This window comes from Manis javanica, chromosome 4 (genome assembly GCF_040802235.1).
Source record: "Manis javanica isolate MJ-LG chromosome 4, MJ_LKY, whole genome shotgun sequence".
Taxonomy (NCBI): domain Eukaryota; kingdom Metazoa; phylum Chordata; class Mammalia; order Pholidota; family Manidae; genus Manis; species Manis javanica.
In genome coordinates, this window is record NC_133159.1 from 17,378,387 (window position 1) to 17,394,904 (window position 16,518).

Sequence of the window (16,518 nt, forward strand, 5' to 3'; positions counted from 1 at the left end):
GAAATCCTAACCAAATTTGGATACAATCAAATCTGTATTATTACAGCTGGGGTGAGGGTCAGGCAGAAGGGGAGGATACCTTAAGGACACATCTGAGGGAAACTGCACCGGTTGGGGTATCATTTCCTCTGACGAAACGACATTTAAAATTTGGGTGGAAGTGCAGAGTGGCAGTTGAGGTTAGGCGGGAGAAAGTGTTCACCTAAGAGAGGAAGAAACATTCATTCATTGAATATATACTTACTGAGCACGTACTCTGTGCCAGGCAGTTCCAGCCCTGTGCATTTGAAGAGGAAAGTTGTGCTCCTAGAGTCCCTTATGTGCAAAGCTTAGGGATGTGACGGTGTTTAGTGTGTCAAGATTGGAAAAAATGGTGTGGCTGTAGCACAGAGATGGGCAGAAGGCAGAGGTGCCTGAGATCTGATTCCAGAAAGCGTTGTAGATCACTTTTAGGTTAGACTTTAACAGCTAGGGATTGGGGGAGGTCCCTTGGCCAACTCCCAAGTAACTGCAGACAGCTGTCCCTTCAACCAGAGGGGCTTGCTTGCCTTTAAAAAAAAAAAAAAGATTTGATTTCCTCAAATTTCTACTCACTTTCCACCCTGAGTTTTGTGACATCAAAAGAAGCAAAGACTCCTATATCATTAAGCTTGAAGGACCCTAACAAGTCCAGCCCCTTCACTGTACAGATGGGAAGACTGAGGCTCAGAGAGGGCTAGGGTTGCACTGCTCAACCGCATCACACTGTTGGTACCTGAACAACAGTATCTGAAAGGGTATCTCGCTGCGACCCTCCTGACTCAGAATGACTCAGGAGACACGGGCCCATGCAAGAGATTTTATTGTCTGAAGGAGAAAGTGGCTGCCCCAGACGGGGGTGGGGAGAGAGGGAAAGAAAGAGAGAGAGAGGGAGAGAGAGAGAGAGAGAGAGAGCTCAGGGAGAGCAGGGGGACGGAGAGACAGAGACAGAGACAGAGAGAGCAGTGGGACAGAGAGACAGAGATAGAGACAGAGATAGAGACAGAGAGAGCAGTGGGACAGAGACAGAGAGCGAGCGACAGAGAGAGCGAGAGAGCAGCGAGATAGACACACAGACAGAGAGAGGGAGGGCAGCAGTGTGGTGCCTTTTATTGTGGCAGAGCCACTTGGCCTGTTGCTTTGGGGGAGGGTCGGATGTTTAGAGATAAGGCGGGGTCAGCCCCAGGCAGGCCCAGGCATAATTTTCAGGGGCTTATGTGCTTGGGACCATGGGGCAAAAGGAGGATAAATCATATATTCTTACAGGGCCCACCACGTCCCCCTTCTGCCTCCCCGGAAGCCACTGGCAGGCAGTTCCTGGACACCGCTCCAACTGTTCCCACGTCTAAGGGCTTCAGGGCAGCCTGAAGTGTCTGGGAATTGACAGCCCCAGGAAGGACCCCCCTCCTCAGCCCACGAGAGCCCAGAGTTGGTGGTAAACACACCGATTTCTTTCCTCTCAGTGGGACAACCTGCAGGCGTGTTCTGATCAAATATAGGCTCTCAAAGTCCCCAATGAGATAAGCCCTGGTTGCTCACGGTAGTAGACCCTCACTCACATTTTATTGCTTTTTGACCTTCTATTTCACTTCCCTACCCCTCGCTATGTTTCCTTGGATCACCTCACAAACAACTTGCCCCCAAACCCTTGTCTCAGGGGAAATGAAATTGGGGTAAGAGCTCAGCTGCAGGTCTCCAGATTCCTAGTCCAGTAGAATTTCCTCCACACCAGGGTTCCTCAGCCTTGGAACCATTAACATGTTGGACTGGGTAACTAACTCGCTGTGGGAGCCTGACCTGTGTACTCTAACATATTTTGCAGCACCCCTGGCCTCTAGCCACTGGACACTAAGGGAAACGTCTTTGTTTTCCAGGCCAAAATCACCCCTGGTTGCAAACCACTGCTCTACACCAGGATGTCGAACTTAACTGGCTTAGAGAAAGAACTCCAAGCCCTAAGATTCCCTCCCGTTCCCCACTGCTCTTCAGATCACATAAATGAAACCACTAGAATTTACTCAAAAAAATCTTTTATTAGAGATGAGTGAAGTAACAAATCTGAGATGAACAAAACCAAACCTTGGGGGATTCCAAAGACAACCGTGTTCCTGTGGGATCACAGATCAGTCTGGTCTCCAGGGTGAATGGCCCAGCTCCCCAAGCCAGACTGCTGTGTGGGCCACTGGCACCCTCTGGCCTCCCTTTTGGCCTGTCCTGTCCCTGCCAGGGCCAGCATGCAGTGACCGTTAGAGGTGTGAGAGGCTGGTCATGGGCGATGGTGTGTCTGTTTTCAAAGATGGGGCTGAAAGCCATGGTGGAATTTCTGACACTGAGAAGCAGATCCTGCATGTCTGCCCTTCCATTTCTACCACTCTCCTTTCTCCTTTCATGGCCCTTTCCTCCCCTGAGGCTGGAAAGCTCCTGAGTTGACCAAGAGAAAGAGGAGAGCAGTGAAGATCCATCATCCCAGACCATTCCTTTCCTTCCTGCTCAATCAAGGAGAGTAGGCAAATGGGGGTGAGCCTTACTTTATTTCTTGGCTAGGAAATATACAAGAGGTTTCTGGGAAAACTGTGCTGTCCCTCAAAAGGAGTGATATTCAGAAGATTGACTTAACAGCTACGTATAGCATGGGCATTGACCAGTCAGAATGGATGAGGGCTGTAGACAACTGCAATTTCAAACAGGTGTAAACTAGCTGATTGTCAGTCTGCCCCTGAGCCCAGGACCATCCCCTGGAATCTAGCCCTGCCCATTCCCAAGCCCAGCTTCCTGGATTAGCTTCCCAGCAAGGGGCCACATCTGCACACCCTTGCCTTATTCATGTGCCATCTGGACTTTTTTCAGAACTCAATAGAGGAATACTAGTCAAATGAATGACTGAGAAGACAGTCCCTAGTCTGGTGGAATCCCTGGGCCAGGCATGGAGGATGATGAAGGTGAGCTGGTCCTACTCTTGTAGACCACAGACTGATGGAAGACACACAGCCCTTACTGAGGAGGGACTGAGGATTCTGCATCTGAAACTAGCTCTGGAGTACTTAGATCCAGCCACAGGGTTCCCTGGTCTCTCGGAGGTAATGACATAGAGGGAAAAGAACCACCATCGGCTCTTAGATGGAAGGGCCTGGTGTCCCTGGCAGGGGCAGGGTCGGGGCCTATGGTAGGAAGGAAGGTGGGGGCCTATGGTAGGAAGGAAGGTGAGCCTCAGAGGTGCAGGAGAGCAAGACCTGAGAGAATGAACATCTCAGCTCCTCAGTCTTGTGGGCTCAAGTCCTAACTCTGAATGCTGGGGTCCTGCATGGGGACAGTTCAGACATGCAAGGCCCAGCAAGGAGCTAGTCTTTGCAAAACCTGCAAAAACTTGCTAGGAGAACTCCAATCCTTGAGCCCTGCCCTTCAGTGAAGCCAATCTGAGGAGAGAAGGATAAAAATTGACATTTTCCAAGCACCTATTATATACCAGCTGTTTATCTCACTCAGCTTCACAACTGACCTATTGTAGGTAGATGAAATTATCCTCATTTTAGACATTGAAATTGAGGCTTGAAGAAGTGAAGCCAGTTTTCCAAGGCCTCCATATTCTCAAGCCTGTACTCTTACTATCGCACGTCTCAACCACAGGCGTCAACTAAATGCAGGGTGGTGAATACTTGGTTGTAGACACAGATTTGTGTCTGGTGCTGGACTTTGATGCACTGAGGGTGATGATTCCTCAGAGAAATCTGGCTGCTGCCCCTGCCATCCCCCACTCCCAACAGGGACAGCCAACGCCATCCCCGGGGAATCCCTAGGGGAATAGGAACAGAGGCGGCTTCCTTCTCGGCACACCTGGCCCTGTCCCATGCTTACTCCCAGCTTCCTCAACTAAATATGTGCGATTGTGTGAGACTTCGTGATTCAGCAGGAAGAAGCCCAATTAAGGGTGACAGCTCTTACCTTGTCCCTGTCACATCCCTCTATGCCTGGGAGCCGCCAGCCTCAGCGGATTCCAGGAGACTCCTGCACAAGGGGAGAGCCAGGCAAACCAAGGGCTGGTACACAGCCGCCCGAATCCCGGCCCATCTGCAAGGAAGTGGTTCTCTTCTCCGAGTGGCCGGCATGGCTGACTCAGCTTTGCTCACCCTCCCCTGGGGAGCAGCCAGAGCTTGGGTCTCCTCCCCTCTGCCATTCCCTGAGTCCTGGGCTCTCCCCTGCATCACCCATCCTGAGCTGGAGCGGGAAGGAGAAGCTCAGGGGCTGCCTGAACGGCGGCCGCCTGGCTCCACATGTACACAATCCTGGCGAGAGGTCTCCTGCCCCAATACACCTACTCTTGAACACCTCTGCCTCCCTCGTACCCGCCACCACCCGCCACACCGCAGTCCCAGAGCTCCTACCGGCGTGTTCCTTCTGGGCGGAAGCTGCCTGGCTGGGGGACAGTCTTCCAGGCCCCGGCCCCCCCGCCGATAGGAGCGAGTGCTCTCAGAGCTGGAAGGCAGGGAAAGGCCGATGTGACCCCGGTGCCCGGAGGGCCCCTCAGAGTGGGGACAAAGGGCTGAGGGCTTTAGATGGGTGGGTAGAGAGTCCATGACCGGCTGCAGAGGCCTGGAGCTGACCTCCAGAGGGCTCTGGAGATTTCCCCATGTCTGTTCCCCAAGCCCCAAACTTATAGGGTTTGCAAGGAAGGTTTAGGACTGGAGTCTGGGTTGGAGGTGGACTGAGAGCCTCTAGAACAAGCTACACAGGTGGAATAAAGCCTACTCTACGCCGACTTCAGCTCCTCCCCGGCTTCCCAGGCCAGACTCGGGAGCATGCGCAAGAAGTGGGAGGAGGTCGGATCAGCCCCTACTGAATGTTCAGCGTTCTGTATCAGTCGTGTGCTCAGAGCTGGAAGGCATCCCAGTTTTCAGGTGGGCACCATTTAGAGGTGGGGAAATAAATGCACAGACAGGTCAGGATACTTGCCCGGGTTGCACAGTGGGGCTCTCACCAACCTGAACCTGACCGGGGGATACATCTCCACAGGGGTGGTTCCAGATGTCACGCTGGGTCGAGAGGGCCCTGGGGGCTCCCAGGAGCCCTCTTCAGAGCTGGGTGGGGTTTGGCTGGGACCCCCGGGTTCCACAGGACTTGTGAGGCTGGAGGAGGAGGAGGCTGGACTTCCCAGGCTCTCAGGGGCCCCAGGGGGCTCTGAGCTCAGGCTGGAGACTTCAGAATGATCTGGAATCAGAAGTGATAAAGCTTGTCTTTATCAAAGCAGTCTTTGCTCTCTAGGATCTCTCATGGCTCTCTCCCTGCCCCACTCACCCCTTCCTCTCCAGCACTCCCCTTCAACTTTTCCTAGCCAGGCTTCAGCCTCATTCATTCATGAAAACCAGGCCATACTGATGCACAGTTTTGTTCTGCTCAAACCTTCACCTCTGTCTGGATTCTCCTGCCCATCCCTTAGGCTCAGTTCAGATGCCACCCCCACCAGGATGCGTTCCTAAGCCACCCCCACCTCCACTCCCAACAGGACATGCTCCTTGCCTCCCCTGATTTCCCAGAACAAGCCTGTTTGTTCATTTTAACAGTTCTTAAGAACAGCCAGTCACTGGCTGTGTTAGGTGCTAGAGATAACAGTCAACAGAACACAGTGCCTGTTCTTTTGGGGATTTACCATCTATACCACATTGTGCCTTATATTAGAAATGAATTGCATTCCAGTTTTTATTTCCCCCACTAGACTGTGTCTCAGTAGCTCCCGAAGTATTTGAGACACAGTGTATTATCAATAAACGCTTCTTTCCCTTTGCTTTTAAGTGAAGCATTGACAAATTTGAGTAAGACAGACCTGGGTTTGAGTCCTGGGGACTTATTAGCTGTGGGGTCTTGGGCCTGTTACTTAACATCTCTGTTCCTTGGCCTGTAAGGGGAGAATGATCACCCCATCTGACAAATGATCATGAGGATGGGATGGACTGACGCATGCACTCTTAGCTCAGTGCCCCAGCACACAATAGGCCCTCAGTGAGTGGCACGGTGAGTGGCAGCCAACCATACCTGCACTGGCATGTCCTGCACGCCCCTGGACCATAGTCCGAGAAAGGTTTTTGACAGGCAAGGGTGGGGGACAATCCTCGCTCGGATTCTGAGAGGCAGCCGGTGCCATGCTGGTGACGGTCTCATACGTCTTGTTGCTGATGTCTATCCTCCCACTGGCCCAGCGGGCCTGGGTTGGGGGCTTCAGAGGGCAGCGCTGCGGGGCAAAAGTGTGGGAAGCAGGATAGCCTGGTTCCCCCAGGCCTGCCCTTCCCACCCCCACAGATCAGGCTGGCTCTTTCCTAGATGCCCAAGAGACGGGGCTGGGACCCACCTTTTCCTCCTCGTCCTCCTCGCTGTCGGAGCCAGGTTCTGTGGAAATGCCCCAGGAGTAGTCCACGTGCAGAGGGAAGACGAGGGTCCCAGACTGGGCCTGCTCCAACTGCCAAAAACAAAGGCTTGGCAGTTCAGAGGGTCAGGGGCTCAGTGGAGGGAGAGAAAGGGCCAAGGGCTCCCCCTCCATCCCTAGACCTCACCAGCTCCTCACACTCCTTGTGCTCTTTCTTCCTGGCTATGTCCAGAGCTGTCTCTCCTGCCTCGTTCACTGTGAGGGGTAAAGTTAGGGGTCATGAGCAGGGTCAAAGAGGCATTATAGCTTAGAGGTTAAGATGGGCCTCCGGTATCCAATTGTGTTGGCTCTGCTGCTTCCTGGCTGTGTGACCTTGGGCAAGTTACCTAACCTCTCTGGGCCTTGATTTTCTTATCTATAAGATGAATATGATACTTGTAACTACCTGATGAAGTCGTTGTGAGGATGAAATGAGTAAATATGTGTAGAATACTTGGCCCACTACCCGGCACATGTTAAATAGTAAACAGTGGCTATTATAATCACTATTACTCAGATTCAGCTAATATTTATTTAGATACTTTTAGGAACACTATTTAATTCTACCCTCTTCGCAGGTCAGTGATATTATCCCCATTTTACAGATGAGGAAGCTGAGGTTCGAGAGGTAAATGGACAAACCGCAAGGTTACAGAGGTGGTCAGAGGCAAGCTAGGACTAGAACCCAAGTCTGTGTGCAAAGTCCATGCTTGTTACTAGAGCTCTCTGTTTGGAAAAGAGGCAGGACGTCCCCCCGCCCCAGGGGCAGTCAGGAACAGGAGTCTGAGGGAGGCGGTGCCGGGGCCCTACCTCCGCCAGTGGATGCTCTCCCTTTCAGCAGCAGCTTGAGGCAGTCGGGCTGGTTGTAGAGGGCAGCACAGTGCACAGCGCTGTTCCCGTCAGCAGCTTTGGCATCCAGGTGACCACTAGGTGGGGTGGGGCCGGGGGAGAGGTCAGGAGGAAGGAAGGGGAACAGACAGGGGAGGGGGCCAACGTCAGGGAAGAGGAGGCAGGAGACCAGAAGAGGAAGGGAAGCGGGGAGTGTGAGGAGGCGGGCAGACACGCAGGAAGGTTCTCACCCATTTTGGATGATGAAATCCACCAGGGGCAGGGAGGCCTGGTTGGCGACTCTGACAGCCAAGTGCAGGGCGAGCTCTCCAGGCGCCTGGATACAGGTCCACACCTCTGAGTTCCCCCAGTTTATCTGCCCCAACCCAGTAGTACCCTCTTAAACTTTTACTGCCTCCTGACACCTCCAGATATGAAGCTGCCAGAACCCGAGGGAGGAGTGGGAGTGGATGGAACCTCCTGTCTGGGAGGGGGGAAAGGCCATTCCTCACCTCTTCCTCCAGTGGTTCTGCCTCCTCTTGCCCCTAACAGAAGGTGTTCCCCAAATTTGGTCCTGGGCCCCGGGCTCCTTTCTCACTGCCCCTTGAGACCTCAGCTCACCTCACGCTTCCAGCCTTCACTCATGGGTGGGCTGTTCCAAATTCTTAGCTCACCGGAGTGCTCTATCCTCACTGCGCACTGGATGCCCCAAGATATCAGGCAGAACAGCTCAAAGACATGACATCCAATTTTGATGTCCAATCAATTAGCAGCTCCTATCGATTTAATCTTTCAAATGTCTCTAATATCTTTTCGCCCTGGCTCACATTTGTTACTGGAATCTCTAATGCAGTGGCCTTCCTGATCTAATCTGACCCACCCTTAGCATTTCCACAGCTATTCAAGAACAGAAGAGATGCTAACATTTACTGCACAAATTTTATGCACTTGGCCCTTTATGTACATGATATAATTCTCACTTCAACCCGGTGGGTGCTATCATTAACCTGTTGTACAGGTGAGGACATGAGACTCAGAGAAACTAAGTAACTTGCTCTGGATCACACAACTAGGAAAAGACAGAGCCAGGACTCCAGCCCAGCTCTGCTTGCCTGAAGTGCTCTCTCCCATTTACCCCTCTGATGGAAAGAGTCTGGGCAGACGTCAGAGATGGGGCAGGGGGGAGGAACGGCAGGTTCTAGAGAAGGGGGTGGTGGTGGAGTGTGAGAGCGCGGCTGGATTATAAGCGGCCCTTGGAGATGGTTCTCACCTGCCCCTCAGGCCCTGGCAGCAGCTGTCCAAAGTCATGCCCATTTGCGAAGGCCTCTAGCACTGACAGGAGGTCCCGGTTGCAAATGGCTGTCCAGAGCCTCTGCGGCTCAGGCGTAGACTGCCGGGCAAACCTGTGCTCCACATACTTGGCCACAATATAGTCTCTGCGGCTGCTCCTGTGAAAGACGACCACGATTTCAGAGCAAGGGCCATTTCCACCCAGCTGACCCTTGGAACCATCCCACAGGTGATAGGGACCTCCTTGTTCCCAGAACCCTATCCGGGACTGTTCCAGAACTGAGGCTACCCTCTCTGCAGACTTCTGGCCCGAGATCCTCTGAGACCCTGGGAATTGGGAGAGTGGAACCCCCCAGTCAGGATGTCCCTCCATCTGAGAATCCCCTTACATGTCACTCTCAGCTGAGGGTTTGGGGCCTCCGTGTGAGGGCAGCTGGGCCTCCATGACCTCATTAAAGCGCGAGTTTCCAATGTTTAAGGCCAGCTGTGGTGGCGAGAAAGCAGCGCGGGCGAGATCGCGTGGTTAGGACAGCGCCCCCTGGAGGACCGCGCTTCCAGAGGACCCGCCCCCCGCCCGCTTTCTGGCAAGTCAGGATCCTGCCACACCTCATCCCGCGCTCAGATCAAAATACGCCCTCAACCCCGCCTCTGGCCCCGCCCCAACCTCACCAACAACTCGGAGGGGCAGAGCAGGTCCAATGTGAGGGATTGCATGCGCGAGAAGCGCACACCCAGCTCGCGGTGGACGCCCGAGCACTGGATGCAGGTGAGCACGCCCAGGTTGGTGCTCAGCCACGTGGGTTCTGGAAAGTAGGGCAGCTGTGCCTGGAAGTGCGGCCCCTCCCCTCCCCTTCCACCTCCCTCCTCGCGGCTCCACGGCCAGACCTGCAGCCCTGCAGTCACAGCACTGGCCATTCCCGGGCCTGCTCTTCACTTCGGCGATGAGCAGCTTCGTGAGGTCCTGGGGCTCCCCGTCCAGCGCAGCGCTCCCCCAGGGCCCCGGGCCGCCGCTGGACTCCCCGAGGAAGGCACTGCTCAAGGCTTCATCCTTGCTGTTCTGCAGCACTGACACCCACCTGTGGAGTGTGCAGGGTGGCATGGGGTGACACCCGCAGTAGTGGGGTCCTCTGACAGGCCCAGAGACTGGGCCTTGGGTAAGGCCACGTTATCCCCTCCCCCAGGCTGGCCGTGGGAGGGCACTCACGCCTCACACTCATGTTCGTCCTCCGCCTGGAAGTGGTATGTCCTGCTGTCTGTGGGGAGAAGAGTGGCTGTCTGGCTCACAGAAACCATGCTGGCCTTCCCTGGGCTCAGAGAGCCTTCACCCAAACCACTGGGTCTGCTGGGGCTTTTGTCCCTGTGGGCCCAGGCTCTGCCTAGTGGGGAATGGGGCAGGTAACGACAGCCACCAGCAGGAATCACCTCCAGAATAGAATCCCAACAAGGCCCCTCTGCCTGAAGCCCTGGTTCCAGGGTCTGGGGAGGTTTCCCAGGGCACAGGACACCCCCAGCTCAAAGGCAGGATATCCTCTGAACTTACTGCAACACCCCACTTGGCCTCTCAGCCCTGTCTGTTCTCCCTGCTCCCTATCTCTCCCCCTTCCTCCAGCCTGTACCAGCTGCCAGAGGGTTGTGCCCAAAGTTCTGCTCTAATCATGTGCCTCCCCTGCTCCAGGACTCTCCATGGCTCCCTATTGCCAGGAAATAAGATCTAAACTTTTAAGAGGCATTCCCAGGCCCCATCTCCCACTACTCCTATGTGAACCCTGCCCTCTGGCCAAACTAGCCAGACCCACTCTCCTGCTTGCACGCTTTTCATCACACCACTCGTCTCCTGAAACATCCCCCGCTTAACACTGCGTTCTGTGTCCTTCAAGGCTAAATTCCAGTGCTTTTCTCCTCCTGGTTCCCCACAACAGGGTAGGCCGTCCCTCTCTCCAATCTTTGGTGGTGCTAGATGTGCACCTCTCTTTTGGACACTCCCTGTCATCTTGCAGTCCTGGGTTCCCACATCACATCCGTGCCAGAGAGTTCGCAGAGGATGAGATCTAGGTGTTTCTAAGCCTGTGTTGGCCCCCATGTAAGGCCTGTGGCCAAAGGCTCCAAAGGATGAAAAGTGAAAATTTTACTTTAAGATAATAATTTCAAAAGCCAAATTACCCAAATCCTTTTTAATATACTTTACAGAAATAATCATAGTTAATGTGGGATGTGGGTGCTTTTTAATGTTTAATGTGACGTAGGGCGAGGCCTCTAGAAAGAGTGCCCAGGGCCTAAGCAGTCATGCCGGCAGCGGCAGCTCTTTGGTGAATGCGTGTGGACTTGGACGCAGGCCCCTGACTGCAGCCTCCTGGGAGCTGGCAGGTCTCTCAGTGGGGCCCTGGGCAGCTGTGGGCGAGGGAGCAGGGACTACTCACGGGTGACCAGGTCGAAGCACTTTTTCTCCTCAGGGTTTGGCCTCACTTGGCACGTCAGCAGAGTCAGCTTGACTGGGGGCCTGTTTATCTGTGGGAAGTTGGGGGTGGAGGATGTATGTGCTACCCTGGGCTTCCCAAACTCCTAGGGCTCTGTTTCCCAATCTGTGAAACGGGTACTAATAATCCTGTTCCAGTTTACGCCTCCCCTCTCCTGGCATCTCAAGGGCGTGGACTGTGGGCCAAGAGTGGGTTGGGGACTTTGGGTCCCATCCTTCCTCCCACAGGGATCTCCAGCAACCCGGATCCAGTTTGGGGGCCGGTCTTGAAGAAAGGACTTGACACTTGTCTACTCAGAACACCAGGAGGGAGAATTCACTGTGTCCTGAGATACCCCCACCCCACCAGGCTCACCATGCTGTGTGAAATGGTCAGGCAGCCATACTTGACTCCACACTTTCTTTTCTGCCATACTCTTCGAATTCTAGGACCCAAAAGGATAGACAGTGACCCTTCCTTCTAAAAGTGACGTCTAATTCCTTCGTATCAGAAGATAGTTCTGGACCAGGTTGCCAGCTACAGGTGCATTAGCTCCAGCCACATGTCTCTACCTCTTCCATCCCCTGACTCTCCACCACCCCTCATTTTCTGGAGCTTTCTTCTGATAGAGGAGGCACAGCTGTGCCCTAAGGAAGCTCCCAGTCTGACAGGGGAAACACAGCCCCACTCTCTGGAATCCTTAGTCTAAAGGGGACCATGTGACCTTGGCCTTCTGAGAGCTTCTAGTCTGATGGAGGGGACACAGCTCCCAACTTCAGGTGGCCCCTAGTCTGAGAGGAGGATCAGGCTCTTGACCACAGCAAATGAATTATAGTTAAGGACAATGCAAGACAAATATTGAGACCTCAAAATAAGAAATCAGCAAATCCTGTAAGAGATGAGTATTAATTGGTAGAACAAAGTTATTCTTCTCTGATAGAAACTGATTAGTAAGTAGAAACATGAACTCATTCCATCAGGGCCTGTGCATATCAGACTGATTTTTTACACCAGAGAGCAAGGCACAGTCCACACTTTCACTTCCAGGCATACTGAGTATATTGTAAAGATTAAGGATGAGCGGATGGGGACTGTCTAGGGCATAGTAAGTGCCCAAAGTGTGAGCCACTGCTATTCTTCAAGTTAAGAACCAGTGATTTTAGCAGAAGTCCACATAATGATTTTACATTGCCAAAGTGGAAGGTCCTGGAACCCTCGGTGTCTATAAATATTAAGTCCCTTTGGGCAGCTCCCTCAACCCTGGTATTTACTAGCTGTGTGGCTTTGGGTAAATTACTTAAGCTCTCTGTGTCACTTACCCATCACTCTTCTTATAGAGAAAGCCCACCTTCTCTGTCCCAAACTGCTTGTTGCCCTGGTGCTGGTGGATGCTGTAGCCACCTCCTGAGTTCTTCCGGCTCAGATTCTCCTGTTCCTTGGACATGCAAAGGAGACCTCAGGGTGTCTGGGTAGGAAGAGCCCCCTTCTGCGGGGATCTTACCCAGAGAGACATCTCAAGGGGCCCTGGGTGGTTTTCCTTCTCTCCCTCCCTCCCTGGTGGGTCTGAGAAAATGGACTTTGTTTTTAGATGATGCAGGGGCTGACCTCTCTGCTCTCAAGCTGCAGCGTCCCCCGGAGGGAGTCCCGGAGCTGGGTCAGCTTCTGCAGCTCCTCCTCCTGGGCTTGACGCAGCTATGACAGAGGGTGGGACCCCATCATCAACCCGCAGATGAGCCAGATGCAGAGCCCAGACCCAGAGCAGTGGGGCAGCAGCCTTGCTGCCAGGGCAGGAGCCAGCTCTTCCACACCCACAGTTTCTCCCAGAAGGACAGGGCCTTGACCACATGAGCAAGGGTGACACCTGACTTACTGCATGTACTGAGGCCGCCAGCTTCTCAATGAAGGGGGAAAGGCTCTGAGCAGCCTTCCAACCATCTTGGAAAAAGCTGAGGTGTGAGGCCAAACATGGGACCAGAGAGAGAGATGAAAATGAGAGATGAGTGAGAAGTATAGAAGTTGCTCTAAGGCTCATAGGGCACCTGGGGGCAATACAGCCTGACAGTCAAGAGCAAGCACTCTGGAGTCAGTATCTTTACCCACAAGATTTACCCACAAGCTACCAGATCCCACTTGCTAGCTGTGTGATGTTAGTAAATCTGAGCCTCAGTTTTCTCATCTATAAAATGGGGATAATAACTGTACATGCTCACAGAGCAGTTGGGGGATTGAGTGAGATCAAGTGTGTAAAGTACTTAGTGCCTGACCTAGTGAGCACTCAATAGAAAGCATTACCAACAGGTGCAGACACACAAGGTAGTCCTTGAGGGTCTGCCAGACGCTGGGAATGGCCTTGTTCTTTGTTGCCTGAAGGGTTAAGGGGCAAGGTCATGGCAGTAGGGTGGGGACGCAGGGAGAAACCTACTTGTGCTGGGCATGGAAGAACTTGATGAGGCTCTGCAGGAAATCAGGACCTTGCTTCATCTGGCTCTCCCCAGCTTTCAGCAGATACTGCACAGAGGCAGGGCAAGATGTGAGCAGAACAGAACGCTCGAAGGCAGACAAAGGGCTGCAGTCCCCACCCCAGGCTAATCCTCTTGGTCCCTGATTGAACCTTGGTGACAGCTCAAGGGCCATGTGGCCAGGACCCGAGCTGAGCCTCTGGGGGTTCTGGAGAGGCAGACAGGAGGACATCCGGCCCGCCCTCACCACTGGAGCTCCCCGTACCTCACACATGTGCAGCTGGAAGATGCGCCGCTCTCTCTGTGTGTCCTGGGCCACTTCCCCAGGGCTCCCTCCTGTTACCCTGGCCCGGTCCCTCTCCTTCTCCAGCTTGACCCTAGGACCCAATGAAAGAGAGGCCTGAACACCTCTCCCTATCCCCTCTCACATCCCACCATCCACACTTGCTCCTCTGCCACACGGGAGAGAGGGGCTCCCCGGGTGCCAGCTGTGTGGTGGGACTGGGGTACAAAGAGGAACTAGGCGGATTCAGGGAATCCACAGGCTAGTGGGCAGGAAGACTGAATCAAATCTCAGCAGTGAGAGGGTGATGGAAGAGTAAAATGGGAGCCCCGACTTCATCTGGCTGCTCAGGAAGTGAGGTTTGAGCTGGGATCTTAAGTCTGAGAAGCTGCCTTGGAGGAAACTAGGGCTGGTTAGGAGGCTCAGACCATGTAAGAGCCCTGAGGCAGGAGGGATCTGGGCTCATGGGCAAAGAGGGAGAGGGAGGTGATTCCAGGTTAGGTAATTCCAGGCCATCCAGGGCCTAATTCAGACCTTGTTATGGGAAGGAGATGAAGGTTTTTATGCAGGGAGGTGAGGGGCTCAGATTAGGGTCCAGTAGGATCTGGAGTGCCCAGTTCTGATTTTGGTGGAAGGGATTTAGAATCATGTGCGTTAGAAGACTTCAAAGTGCCTTCATTCTTCTGAGCCATGAAGTGTCCCATTTAAAGCTTGGAAAACCTCTGGTGTTCTTTTCTTTGTAAGTGGAGACAGAAAACACTTCCCATCCTTGTAGCTAAGAGTAACCTGGGCCTTCCCTCTATAGATCTGAACTGTTGGCTGTTTTCCCTCTTGGGGGATGGGTAGAACTGTATGTAAATGGCTTCCTGGAAATCCCACACCCATCAGACCACCCGATCCCAGCCAGGAGAGTTTTCCACATCTGGGGCTGGGTTGGGTGCATGGGACCATGTAAAGGACACATCTTGCTTAACAGCTTTGCTGCCACTTGAGTGCCAGCCCTGAGCAGAGAAGATGCATGTGGGATACATTACGGGCTGCCTTGCCTCCCCTTTCTGAGCCTGTCTTTTCATCTGGAAAGTGGGGGTCCTTATCGGTACCCAGATGAGTAATGTATGCAAAAGACTTAGCACACAGCTATATTATATGGTCCCCTCCAGGCCTCAGTTTTCCCACCTGTAAACTGAGGAAGCAATGGCCTAGAATGAGTTCTCAGGTCCCTCCTGGCTCCAAAGTTCTGGGCCCTACAAGTCTGGCCTCTGGGATAATGTTTATATGCAGCATCTGTCCTTGAAGACCTGTAGAGCAGGTTCTCAACCTTGGAACTGCAGACATTTTGACCAGATAATTCTTTGATGTGGGGGCTATTCTGTGGATGTAAGTTGGTCAGCAGCATCCCTGGCCTCTACCCATTAGAGGCCAGTAGGATCTCCGCAGTTGTGACAACCAGAAAGGACTCCTGGGGGTGAAGGTGGGGATGCAAAATTGCTCCTGGGTGAGAACCACTGCTCTAGAGCAGGGTTCTGCAGGGTTTGTTCATTGCCTTCAATTTTCTTAGCAGTGGCTATTTTTCATTTTCCTAAAGCTTTATGATACCCCAAGAAGGACTTTGTGGCAGGTAGTGGAGTTAGGATTTGGACTGACCCTGTGAACCTGGGGGTCAGGGCGGATGCTTTTCTGGGGATCTGAAGATGAGCAGCAGAGAGAGAGGCTGCAGTGTGTTAGCGACAACAAGCCTAGCAGCTGGCTAAGGAGGGAGACTTAGCAGGCACAGCCATTGGAGGGAGCAGGGGAATCTCTTGGCTACATTATTACCGTATCTCTGAATACTGAAAAATAAAAAATAAGCTAAATGTCTATCCACAGGAAGTGCCTAAAGAAATTGTGCTATGTTCTTACATAGGAATACTATACAGCTGTTAAAAAGAGGACAAGTGATATAAGCTGACAGGAAAGATACCTGCTTCAGAGTAAATGAACAAAAATGAAGCCACAATATAGAAATGTGGGTTCTGGATTTGAATAGCAGCTCCCTCATTTACTTAACCTTTATCATCTTTCCAAGCTTCAGTTTCCCCATTTCAAACATGAGACTCATACTGCCTAGTTCTCAGATGATATAAATGCTTGGGAAACATTTAGTACAGTCCCTGGCATATGGTAAGCCCTCAATAAATGGCAGGATTATGAAGATGCTAATGATACTGGTGATTATAGTAATAACTATTGGTGAGTCCTCTAGATAAAAAATTTTCAGCATAGGGTACTTTCTTATTTACTTGATATTTTTTATAGGGGGGCTAGTGGAGATTAAAGGATAGAAACTAGTTAATTTAGGATGAAGATAAGCTGCGAAGTACTGTATGTGGCTTTGTAAATTGCCTGTCCCTCCACCTCAGCTATGGTAATTTAGAGATTTACCCACAAAGTCTCACATAGTCTCCTGAGAGGACTGACACACCTCAAACTAATAGCTGACGAGCACTTTCTATTCTACTGCACACATCCCCCAACCAGAAAACAGCAACTCCACTCCCTCCTGTCCTCAAAGGGTCACCAATATTTTATGAACATTTCCAGTGTCAGGGATATTTTTATTTCCTCTAAATGGAATTGTTGTGGAAGGAGTGAAATGAAATAGTGAGTGAAAAGCACTGAAATGCTAGTTCCTATGAAGACTGAGGTAACTGGGGGAGCTGACTACCCAAGAGTCTAATATTCAGAAGATGGGGAATGGGGGAGTGAGGAGGTCAGGGAGGAGGGTGGGGGGAAGGGCATGGAAATGAATCATGCACC

At 52.5% G+C, this 16,518-nt stretch overlaps 1 protein-coding gene across 10 annotated transcripts in view; it reads right to left on the minus strand.

Annotated features, from left to right (window-relative positions):
* Positions 1-2,031: 2,031 nt before the first annotated feature.
* ASAP3 (ArfGAP with SH3 domain, ankyrin repeat and PH domain 3) overlaps positions 2,032-16,518 on the minus strand; it is a 51,849-nt gene continuing 37,362 nt past the window's right edge. For 2 of the 10 annotated variants that reach the window (XM_037017890.2, XM_037017892.2), the window contains 22 exons: positions 13,705-13,816; positions 13,403-13,488; positions 12,851-12,926; positions 12,586-12,672; positions 12,300-12,415; positions 11,356-11,425; positions 10,945-11,032; positions 9,732-9,780; positions 9,413-9,603; positions 9,197-9,330; positions 8,917-9,011; positions 8,508-8,685; positions 7,489-7,574; positions 7,220-7,335; positions 6,558-6,625; positions 6,356-6,463; positions 6,043-6,238; positions 5,834-5,905; positions 4,995-5,220; positions 4,398-4,488; positions 3,958-4,148; positions 2,032-3,431 (listed from right to left, as the gene is read on the minus strand). In XM_037017890.2, the coding sequence (XP_036873785.2) occupies positions 3,978-4,148; positions 4,398-4,488; positions 4,995-5,220; positions 5,834-5,905; positions 6,043-6,238; positions 6,356-6,463; positions 6,558-6,625; positions 7,220-7,335; positions 7,489-7,574; positions 8,508-8,685; positions 8,917-9,011; positions 9,197-9,330; positions 9,413-9,603; positions 9,732-9,780; positions 10,945-11,032; positions 11,356-11,425; positions 12,300-12,415; positions 12,586-12,672; positions 12,851-12,926; positions 13,403-13,488; positions 13,705-13,816 (2,416 nt within the window). In that variant the 3' untranslated portion in view covers positions 2,032-3,431; positions 3,958-3,977. Of the gene's footprint in view, positions 3,432-3,957; positions 4,231-4,397; positions 4,489-4,994; positions 5,221-5,833; positions 5,906-6,042; positions 6,239-6,355; positions 6,464-6,557; positions 6,626-7,219; positions 7,336-7,488; positions 7,575-8,507; positions 8,686-8,916; positions 9,012-9,196; positions 9,331-9,412; positions 9,604-9,731; positions 9,781-10,944; positions 11,033-11,355; positions 11,426-12,299; positions 12,416-12,585; positions 12,673-12,850; positions 12,927-13,402; positions 13,489-13,704; positions 13,817-16,518 lie in introns of those variants that run through there. The other 8 variants (XM_037017891.2, XM_037017893.2, XM_037017895.2 and 5 more) reach the window with 6 other exon arrangements.